A 12,177-nucleotide genomic window follows, 5' to 3' on the forward strand; every position below is an offset into this window, starting at 1 on the left:
GTGGTGCTGTGACAAATGACATTGTCACTCTTAGTAAATCAATGGGTCTGGAGGTTGGTGAAGAGGATGTGGAGGACCTTATTGATGCTCATGGGTGTGAGCTAACAACAGAGGAGCTACAAGAGTTGGAGAAAATTACGGAGAGTGACACTGGATTTCATGAAGCTACAAAAAAGTCATCAAAATCAGTCCATTTGGACAGTTTCTTTGCCAGTAGCAACAAAAGACTGAAAAGACACGTGACACTTGATATACGGTCCCACCACCACTACGCCACCATTGATTTCATCAGCTCTGCACTTTAAGTCTGTTTTTTGTTTTTATTTTAAGATGTTTTATGACTATTTATTAAGTAATCTTTATAAAAAAAAAAAAAAAAAAAAAAAAAACTCATTTTTAATGTGAAAATGAAGTATAATATGCAAGAAATACCTATTTTATGTGTTGTTGGGGAATGAATTACAGGAAATCAATGTATTATTGGTTCAACTTACAATATTTTCAACAACAATAGGTTTTGTGGAAAGAATTACCATCGGATGTTGGGGCTCCACTGTATAGGTGTATCTAGAATAATTCTTAATAACACTCCAATATTAGAATATTTAAATAACAACTCCAATACTATAGAACATATAAGAACATTTGATTTTAAAAACTTCTCTTTATCCCTGACAAAAACCCTTCTCTTTACCCCCTGGCAGTAGTTACATCTTTGAATAAATCCCACATCAGTGCACTATGATCACTGCCACCTAGTTGTTCCTTTAACTGCAGATTCTTAATGCATGAAAAATCACAACTGATGATCAAATCAAGCATATTACTCCCTCTGGTTGCCTCTCGAACATGTAGCTGTAGAAAGCAGTCATCCAGTAAATCCATAAAAGCCTTGCTAATGACCAACTGACAAGTTCCAGTCAATATCTGGTAAGTTAAAATTCCCCTTTATAAGACAATCTGATTTACTGGTCCATTATCTCTCTGTACAGTTGTTCATTATACTCATCAGAGTCATTAGTCTTATAGTACACTCCTACTCTCAATTTTGCTTTCCTAGTCCGTCTGGTATGTCACACCAGACTGACTCAACATTGCACTGTCCACCCATATCAACTGGATGCACTTCCTTAGATTTTGTGTTTCTTAGCTAATATCATAACCCATCCCTCCCTCCCTCCCTGTCCGTCCTTTACACATCGGACTCCCCAAATTCTAATTCTGCATTCCTTATATCTGTGTGACACCATATCTCTGATATCCCAACAATATCTGCATATGATGTTTTGACCAGCACCTCAAAATTCATCAAATTTATTTACTAAACTCCTGGTATTGGTGTTGACACAAGTATACACGCACCTGTTCTTATTTTTAGGTACCCTAATACAGTACATTACCCCCAGGGGCTTGCTCACATCTGGTGAGTATGGGCTTGGCACACCCAGGGTCCTGAGCTGGATATCATCATTCTTCTCTTTTGGTGATTCCCTTGTATCTCTCTCTCTCTCTCTCGTAACTCAGAATTTTTTTTTTTTTTTTTTTGGTTGATTGGTGCAGCAAAAGCCGCAGGCTTCCTTGCACCATATGGCTAATTATAATAATAATATGTTTACTTGTTCTGTGATTACTCCCAGCAGTTACTGAAATCTCCTGCACCTTGTAACATTAGGCCCAGGCTCAACAATGGGTTGAGCACCGAACCCTCGGGAACTCCACTAATAACATTAGCCCTTGAAGTGCATTGTCGATTAGTAACTACTCTCTGTCTTCTCTTGCTCAATCATCCATCCCTTTATCCCTAGCAGTAACTTGCCATTAATGCCACAGTGCTCCAATTTGTACAGTAGTCATTTATGTGCAACAATATCAAAAGCTTTCTTGAAATCCATGTGTATGATATCAAAATTATTTTTTGCATCCAGTTCCTTTGTCACTTCACCATAGTATTTAATCAAGTTGGTCCGTCAAGACTTCCTCTTGACAAACCCATGGTGCGGCTTAAGTATAATTTCACTCCTGTCTAGATTTAGTTTTCATTTAGTTCTTTAACCACTGACTCCATTATTTTCCCCAGAACAGAAGTTAAGCCAAACTGCAACCATTATCAACCCACTGCAGGATGGAAGCCTCCTCAACAATTCATGCTGAGGGAAATGGACCATAATCTGCCATGCTGGTCCAGTGGATTGGCAGATCAACTGTATTTAGCAGTCAGGGGCTTGAACCCCGGTCTACTCAAAGAGCATGTGCTACTGCACTCCCTCTCCTGACCACTCGGCTATAGCGGCTGTTAAGCTAACAGGTCTTTAATTACTCATGTCACCTTTTTGATGATCCTCTTTCTCAATTGGGGATACATTTGCACATCTCCACTTCATAGGGACCGCCCCTGAATCCTAAGGTGCTCTCATAATTGTGGCTAATGGTTTGCTACCTCCTTTGCTTCCTCCCTTAATATGATTGGATAGATCCCATCCACCCCAGTTGCCTTTTTTGTTTAGGTGCATCAGTTTCTCTTTTATTTTTCTCTCAGTTATTACAGAATTAGATGAAGATGTATTCTACGTACTTCATTTATTCATTTTTCATGTTTTGTGCAAGCACCTTTTTTTTTTTTTAGGTTATTTTTTATATTTTTTATTTTTATGTAATTTGTTTTTTATTGTTTCAATTTTTATTGTACTCTGCATTTTTTATATGAATGTGTTTATCCAGAAACGTTTTGTACAGTTTAATTTGGTTTATACAGAAATGTTTTTCAGCTGTTGAAACTGTGTGATGTGTTTAGACGAGATATTTTTTGATCGAATTTAAACTAGACTAATGCAGTTAGGATTTATAAAATCTATTGCCATAAAGTTTTGTGATTTATTCTGTCATTTTAATTCTTCAAAAATGATGTACCTTAGATTAAAATAATGTAACAAAAATAATATACCTTAAATAATGTACCTATTTTGTCAAATAACCAAAATAAAAAATGGTCCTTCTCATTTTCATTATGTATAACTGTAGGGCAGCAAGATAATGGAACGTCAGTCTGTTAAATCTCTTCAAGATGGAAGATCAGCACGTCATATATCTGGCAACTTGTCTAGTAGGGTTAGGAGGCATTCACCTGGATCAGCAACGGCTACACATTGTATTCCATCTTCAGCACAAGAAAGGAGGACCACCAGAAAGGTTCCATCATCTCCAGTGCATGGTACTCCACCAGTGAGTTTAGGTGAAAAAAGGCTTATTAAAAACTCTCTTCCTATTCCTGCCACACATTCACATAACAAACGATCACCAGTGGTTCATTCTTCATCTCATTCTGCTCAGATTGTAAGTTCACCATTCTCAGTCAGTGTTACAGTTGCATCACAAGATGGAAGTACTAATGCTAAACATATAAAGCATCTACAAGTAAATACATCATCATCATTACAGAAAAAACGCCACAAAAGAGTGTTAACTCCCGAACCTTTAAATTCCACTGCCAGGTCAGGCAAGCGTCTTCGTCTTCAATATCAGCCTTTCCAGTCACCTCCCCCACCAAATATCATCCCAGCTGTTTTGAGACAACAGCCTTCCAAGACTCCTGAAGACAAAATTGTTATGTTTCAAAGAGGAGAGTTTTTGGCAGTAAGGAATGAAAATGGTAACCATTAAAATTTTTGAAGTTTTTGTTTTTTTATATTTTTTTGTATGTATGATTAATAAATGTGAGACAATACAGAGCAGGATGATAATTTAAATATGTTTTATGATCAGTTCTCTGAAGAAAGTTAAATAAAAGGAACATGCAGCATTTGATATTTCGACTTCATTATAATTTTCCTTCATTTAATGGTAGAATTGCTAACTCTCTGGGTGTGAGCATGCCATTTTTGATTCCTGTGTCATAGAATGATAGGAAAAAAAAATAATTTCCATTCGATGAGATGATTATGATATTACTACAAGTTGGGTCTGAAGGCTTGATTATTTGAATGAAATAAGGCTGATTATGTCGTTGTTGTTTCGTTTTTAGGAGCATTAGCAACTAAGGCCATATTGCTTCGGGGATATGCGGTGGTCATTCCCTGACCTTTCTGCATCCTCTGTATTTGGGGCTCACGGCCTCATTTGTTTGTTGTTTGTTATTTGGTTTTTAGGAGCATTAGCAACTAAGGCCATATTGCTCCGGGGATATGTGGTGATCATTCCCTGACCTTTCTGCATCCTCCGTATTTGGTAGGCACGGGCTCGAACCCCAGTCTGATCAAGAAGCGTGTGCTATGCACTGCTGCTCCTGCCCACCTGGCTACGGAGGCGCCGGCTAATTATGTATTGTAACCTAGAAAGGAAAGGCATCCTTCTTAACCTGTTTTATTTTTGTTTAAACTAACCACAATTTCTCTGCATGGGCTACTAGGTGGCACCACTCTTGCTTTCACTTGCTGGTTGCTAGTAATCTGGGGGGGGGGGAAGGAGTAAACACTGGGGGAAAGAGCATAACATGATAACAAACTAATTTCTCTGGGCTGCCAGTTGCACCCCAGTCATTTAAGAAAAAAAGATATGACCACCATTGGGTGGCCAAATTATGTAAAAATTACTCTGAAACTATCTAGTTCCAACTGGTTCATCTTTCACTCCAATAGTGAAAATCTAACTGGCAAATTTTTTCCAATTAGAATTCAAAAAAGAAATTAGAATGCATAGTTGGATCTTTCAGTCTGTTAAAAGATTTAGCTCAGGAGACATCGTCATCGATACCTTTAGTGCTAAAGACTTGGAGTAACTTTTGACTGTTAATCTTTGTCGGCTTACCAGTGAGTGTGGCACCAGATAACTGAACACCTCTAAAGGAGTGATATTAGATGTGTTTGAAGAGATTTTAAAAGAATTTGCAGGACAGGGAGTGATTAAGACTGTACTATCTTTTCTCCACAAGAAAAGATAGTACAGTCAGTCCTCGTATAGCACGATAGTTGTGTTTCTAGAAACCCTCGTGCAATGCAAAATCGTGCAATATAAACAACAGGCCCTATGGGAAAAATAGGGTTAGGTGCCGACCACCCAAGATTGAACACACATTGGTAACCAAAACATTACCAAACGCAATAAATAAAATACTTACGTATTTTATAACGATTAAAATACGTAATAAAAAATAATATTATAATTTTTATAATATTTTTTATTATTATTATATTATATTATAATAGAATAAAAAATAAAATAATAAAAACACGTATTTTTACGAATAAAAAACTTACGTATTTAATACGACTATTACGTAATAAAATATTCTAATACTTTTGCTTCTATCGTAAGCAGACTTGTTTTTTGTTTGATTTGCTATCCAAACAGATGACAGCCGTTCCATCTCTTCCAATTCTTTGCCTTAATCTAATGGATTTTAATACACTCTAAGTTGTTCCTGCTATCAAAGTTGTTTTTATTTTCTCTGCATTCTTTGTAGTTCTCGGCGTTGCCTCATTTAGGTTTGTAGCATGTGCAATATCACATGGTCTTTCATTTCGCTCAAAGCATTTCACAATTTCATATTTTTTCTCAATCAACAGAGGCGGACTGGCCATAAGCCTTACTGTGGAAACTCCGGTGGCCGGTGTGATTTTGGCCATAAACCATAGTATGAGGCCACTATATATTTTCCCGGGTAAGAAATTTTGATCCAGTCCGCCTCTGTTTATCGATATTGCTTTTCTTTTTCTCTCTGAATCTTCAGTGTCTTCACCAGGACGCTTTCTTTTCACACCTTTTAAGTATTTTACTCATTTTTATGGAATTACAATTACAAAATGAGGAGGCACGCTTGATACACATAAACATGGCTGCGGGCGTGTAGCAACTGAATAAACAACACCATAAAGGCAGAGATACACTATTAACACCTCACATTTTACTAAAGCACATTTCTAGGGGTTACTATCATAAAACAATAAAAACAATTTCCAGTTGCGTTTCTGCTAGTGGAATCTGTTATAAACTGGTAATAAACTCGATCTAATTGCATTTGCGATTATACCGATAACTGGAATTGTGTTGGTTTTTACGTTATTATGGTGAAATGTGTTTCCCCTTCACTGATATAAAAAGCAAATACATTTTCAGAATCTTCTCTTCATTCCTATTGTGTTGCGTTCGGTTCGGGTGATTCTGCATTCGACTGCCATTTCTTGTAAACACAAAGGCGAATCATGCATAAGCGAATTCGGTTCGTGTTATATAAGATATCGTTCCCCTATTTATAAATCGTGTATGATCGAATTTGTGTAGTGTAAACACGTGTTATACGAGGACTGACTGTATTTTCTACCCTACATGTAATCTCATCTTGACTACCCTAATGGAAATTGGTACACTGTAATGTCCATTTTCCATTAAGGGGATTATTTTTTTTGCAGTGTCACCTCCTTGTGATATTTTTATCTCCATCAATGAAAATAATTTGCATTACACTAAAACCTTCTTGCAATTCTACTGTCATATTAGATCAGTTCCACAACTTTGTTTTATATATAGATGGGTCAAAGAAATGATAACCATTTTGGAATAGGTACAGTTTCCCAGAGACGTCACATTGGCCTGTCACTTGCCATGTGAAGTCAGTATATTTTCTCCTGAACCAACATTATTTAAGGTGGTATAGTCAGTCCTTGTATAGCACGATAGTTGTGTTCCTAGAAACCCTCGTGCAATTCAAAATCGTGCAATATGAACAACAGGCCCTATGGGAAAAATAGGGTTTTGTGCCGACCACCCAAGACTGAACACATATTTGTAACCAAAACATTACCAAACACAATACATAATCGTAATAAAATAGTTACGTATTTTATTATGACTATTACGTAATAAAATATTGCTAATGCTTTTGCTTCTATCGTAAGCAAACTTGTTTTTTGTTTGATTTTCTATCCAAACAGATGACAGCCATTCCATCTCTTCCAATTCTTGTGTCTTAATCTAATGGATTTTAATTACACTTTGAGTTGTTCCTGCTATGAAAGTTGTTTTTATTTTCTCTGCATTCTTTGTAATTCTCGCCGTTGTCTCATTTAGGTCTGTAGCATGTGCAATATCACATGGTCTTTCATTTCGCTCAAAGCGTTTTACAATTTCATATTTTTTCTCTATAGACAGAGGCGAACTGGCCATAAGCCTTACCGGGGAAACCCTGGTTGGCTGGAGGCCGGTGTGATTTTGGCCATAAACGCTAGTATGAGGCCACTATAAATTTTCCCAGGTAAGAATTTTTTATCCAGTCCGCCTCTGTTTATCGATATTGCTTTTCTTTTTCTCTCTGAATCTTCAGTGTCTTCACCAGGACGCTTTCTTTTCACACCTTTTAAGTATTTTACTCATTTTTATGGAATTACAATTACAAAACGAGGAGGTATGCTTGATACACATAAACAAAGCTGCGCGCGTGTAGCAACTGAATAAACAACACCGTAAAGGCAGAGATACACTATTAACCCCTCACATTTTACTATAGCACATTTCTAAAGGTTACTATCATAAAACAATAAAAACAATTTCCAGTTGCATTTCTGCTAGTGGAATCTGTTATAAACTGATAGTAAACTCGATCTAATTGCATTTGCGATTATACCGATAGCTGGAATTGTATGGGTTTTTACGTTATTATGGTGAAATGTGTTTCCCCTTCACTGATATAAGAAACATAAATAGATTTTCAGAATCTTCTCTTCATTCCTATCGTGTTGCGTTCGGTTGGGGTGATTCTGCGTTCAACTGCCATTTCTTGTAAACACAAAGGCGAATCATGCATAAGTGAATTCGGTTTGTGTTATATAAGATATTGTTCCCCTATTTATAAATCGTGTATGATGGAATTCATGTAATGTAAACGTGTGTTATACGAGGACTGACTGTACTGAAGTATGTTTGAGTCCTCTGATATCCAAAATAGAATAATTTTCTTTGAGTGCACTCCAAGCCCTGAAAAATGCTATCAACATCTCCTACCAGTTTTAAAGGAGACAGCTAGTTCCTTGTATATCTTAACTGAACTTGATAGAAGCACATACTTCAGTTTAATCCCGGAGTGTGGCAATTTGAGAAAATGAATTAGCTTACAATGGAGCAAAATTGACTGTCTCGCCATTGTGTGGTGAGACAGTCGATTGGAAAGTCAAGTGGAAAGTTCCACACCAAGACTGTGTAGGGAAAAAATGCATATCTCAGTGGCAACTAATCTGGCAAAATCAGTATTAACAACAAGCTTGGAACTATCAAATAAACCGTTAAACAGCAGCTCATCATCATCATCATCAGCCATTTTCAATCCACTGCAGGATGAAGGCACCCTCCAGCATCTTTCCAGTTCCTTCTGTTTTAGCATTAGCATTAGCATTAGTAGAGGCATATGATGCAAGAAAGTAAGCTTATTCAGCATCAGCCAAAAAAAAAAAAAAAAAACACACCACTCCCATTTCACCCTTCCGTTCGTTTGAAATACCTGTCCAGTTGAGCCTTAAATTTGTTTAGGCTATCAACTTCAACAACAAATGATGGAAGTCAGTTCCACCAACCAACCACCCGCTGGCCAAAGTCAAATTTCTGCACATCTATCCGACATCCGTCCTTCCTCAATTTGAATTTATGCCCTCTGAGGTGATTATTCTGAGCAAGAGGAAGAATCCCATTGGCATTGAGCATGCTCAAACCATTCAAAGCCTTATACACCTCTATCAGATCACCTCGCTGGTGCCTAGTCTCCAGACTCTGTAATTTGCAAAACTTAAGCCTTTCTTCGTAAGAGCAACCCTTTGTTCCATTCACTAATCTTGTTGCCCTTCTCTGTACCCGTTCCAGCAGCTCTACATCCTTCTTGAAATGAGGCTTCCAGACCTATATACAGTACTCAAGATGTGGCCTAACCATTGCCTTATACAAGGGAATAATCACCTCCTTATCCCTGCTAGAAAAATTCCTATATATCATTGACAATACACCATGAGCTACTCTTGCAGCCTGTCTGGACTGCTCAGAGAACTTCATATCTGCCTGCACAACCACCCCCCAGGTCCCTTTCATTCTCTACCACTGTCAGGGTAGTACCACAGAGTTGATACGTTGCTCTGGGGTTGCTGTTTCCCATGTGTAGTACTTTACATTTGTCAATGTTAAACTTCATTTGCCACCTCTCAGCCCATCTGCTCAACCTTTCCAGATCCTGTTGCAGCAGCATAGTGTCAGTAGTGTCCTTAACAACCCTGCCAACCTTTGTATCATCTGCAAACTTGGACATTAAACTTGATATATCATCATCAATATCATTCATAAACACCGAAAACAACAACGGACCCAACACTGAACCCCGAGGAACTCCACTAATAACATTAGTCCACGTTGAGCAACTGGCCATCCATTTTCTCCCCAAAACTCATGAATTTCATCTATCCATGTCCGCCTTTGTCTTCCAGGTTTTCTTCTAGCTCCTCTTGGGTGCCATTCTGTTATTTTCTTAGTCCATCTGTCATCATGTCTTCGAGCTGTGTGTCCTGCCCAAGACCATTTTAGTTCTTTAGTTTTGATAAGAATGTCTTTTACTTGAGTTTGCTGCCTAATCCATGTGTTTTTTCTCTTCTTATCTAACAGTCTGATTCCCAATATAATTCGTTATATTCTTCGATGTGTAGTTCTCAGCTTCTCTTCCATTCTTTTGGTGAGTGCCAAAGTTTCACTTCCAAGTCATAGTGGGGAGTATACATTGGTTCATTATTTTACGTTTCAGACAAACTGGGATGTTGCTCTTCAGTATGTGACTATATTTCCTGAATGCTATCCATCCAAAATTTATTCTTCTCTTGGCTTCCAGCCATTTATCATTATTACAGCTAATAATTTGTCCCAGATAAGTATATGACTCCACCTTTTCAATTACTGCTCCTTCAATCATTATTTCCCTTTCTGTGGCATACTTGTTCATCATTACTTTTGTTTTAGCCATATTCATCTTTAGTCCAAAGTCCTTACTAACTGTGCATAACTGATTAAGATTTTCCTCTAATTCTTTGGGATCGTGGCTTATGACCACAATGTCATCTGCAAATCGTAAATGGTTTAGTTACTCTCCGTTCACGTTGACTCCTTTCTGCGACCAGTCTAATCTTCTGAAAGCTTCCTCAAGGGCAACAGTAAACAGCTTCGGAGATATTGTGTCTCCATGTCGAACTCCTTTCTCGATTTTAAATTTCCTACTGTCTTTGTCTAGTCTAATAAAGGAGGTAGCACTCTCATATATTTTCTTCAAAATCGTAATATATGGGGTATCTATGCCTTGTCTTTCTAGTGCCCGAAACATTGCCTTATGCTGTATGGAGTCAAATGCCTTTTCATAATCCACAAATGCCAAGCATAATGGTGTTTTATATTCATTTGCTTTCTCCATTAGCTGTGATATTACGTGAAGGTGATCCATAGTTGAGAACCCTGTCCTAAAGCCAGCTTACTCTTTCGGTTGATTCTCATCAAGTATTCTTTCTAATCTGTTAGTAATGACCCCTTGTGAACAACTTGTAGATGTGGGATAACAAGCTAATTTGTCTATAATTTCCAATTTCTGATTTATCTCCTTTCTTATGCAGCAAAACTATGATTGCATTATTCCACAGCTTAGGCGTCACACCTTTTCTAATGCACTTTGTGAAGAGCCTTGCCAGTTTTTGTGTTATGTCTCTTCCTCCCAATTTTAACAACTCTACAGGAACTTCATCTTCCCTCGGGACTTTCTGATTCATCATTTTCTTCAATGCATGTTCTACCTCATCAGGAAGAATATCGGGTATGTTGTATGTGTTGCTACTTTGCAATCCATCTTCCCCACTGCTGGCATCATTCCCTCGCTCCTTGTATAATTCTCTATAGTAGTCTTCTGCTATTTGAATTATGCCTTCTCTGCTGTTTATAAGTTTCTCCAGTCCAACTTTCCTAACAGTGAGGTAATTTTCCTTGGTGATTTTAACGTTCACAACTCCAGCTGGCTTCCATTTTCTAGTCACACCGACCCAGCAGGTCGAGATGCTGAGGCGTTTGCAATTACTAATGACCTAGCACAGATTGTTCATTTACCTACAAGAATACCGGACAATCCTAATCATACAGCCAATACGCTTGATCTTTTTCTCACAAACAACCCTTCTAAGTACAAGGTTGAAGTGAGAGGTCCTTTAGGCACTTCAGATCACAACTTGGTGATTGTCTCTTCTCCAATGGAACCTTTATCTCATGGCTATTCCCAACCTCGTATTGTTTGGCATTACAAGAATGCAAAATGGGATGACCTGCGAGACTTCTTTTCTTCTTTTCCTTGGTCTGATTACTGTTTCAAAACTTCTGATGTCAACGTTTGCTCAGATCGTGTCAGTGAAATTATTCTTGCAGGAATGGAATCCTTTATCCCACACTCCACTTTAAAATCTCGTCCTTTATCTAAACCTTGGTTTTCCAATAAATGTGCTAAGGCTGTCCAAGAGAAGAACGTTGCATATCGTAATTGGCTTGTTTCTAATTGTTCAGTTTCATTTTCTGCCTACACCAAAGCTCGCAACAATTGTAAAGCAGTTATTAATCAGTCCAAACTAGAGTTTGAACAGGCTAAGAGTAGAAAACTTGCTTCTTGCCCTAATGGTAGCCGAGCATTCTGGTCTCTTGCCAAAGCTATTGGCCGCAACTTTTGCCCATCTCTGCTCCCACCTCTGTCCAAACCAGATGGTTCTGTTGTCACTTCAGCAAAGGATAAAGCTGACCTGCTAGCATCCCATTTTTCTTCCAGCTCATGTATTAATGATCTTGGTAAAACACCTCCCACCATTCCTAACACGCTCCATTCAATGCCTCCTGTGGTCTTCCGTCAAAAGGATATCAGAAGGATTTTGATGAATCTTGATGCTAAGAAAGCTCCAGGTCCTGATGGTATTTCTCCACTTGTTCTCAAAACCTGTGCTCCTGAACTTACTCCTATTTTTGCCGCCTTTTTTCACTTTCTTATTCCAAAGGTGTTTTTCCTTCTGCTTGGAAATTTGCTCATATCCAGCCAGTTCCTAAAAAGGGTGACAAATCCCTCCCATCCAATTATCGTCCCATTGCAATTACTTCTACTCTTTCTAAAGTAATGGAGAAATCAATTAACCGCCAACTCTTAAACTACCT

The 12,177-nt window shown here is 38.0% G+C and overlaps 1 protein-coding gene across 4 annotated transcripts in view; it reads left to right on the top strand.

The window, feature by feature from the left end:
• The window catches only part of LOC150084913 (poly [ADP-ribose] polymerase tankyrase-like), a 1,170,388-nt gene that overhangs the window by 174,976 nt on the left and 983,235 nt on the right, over positions 1-12,177 (top strand). For all 4 annotated transcript variants that reach the window (XM_090376702.1, XM_090376704.1, XM_090376701.1 and 1 more), the window contains one exon: positions 3,019-3,646. In XM_090376702.1, the coding sequence (XP_090232828.1) occupies positions 3,019-3,646 (628 nt within the window). The remainder of the gene's footprint in view (positions 1-3,018; positions 3,647-12,177) is intronic.

The sequence above is a fragment of the Mastigoproctus giganteus genome, chromosome 6 (genome assembly GCF_048544385.1).
Source record: "Mastigoproctus giganteus isolate SK-2022 chromosome 6, ASM4854438v1, whole genome shotgun sequence".
Taxonomy (NCBI): domain Eukaryota; kingdom Metazoa; phylum Arthropoda; class Arachnida; order Uropygi; family Thelyphonidae; genus Mastigoproctus; species Mastigoproctus giganteus.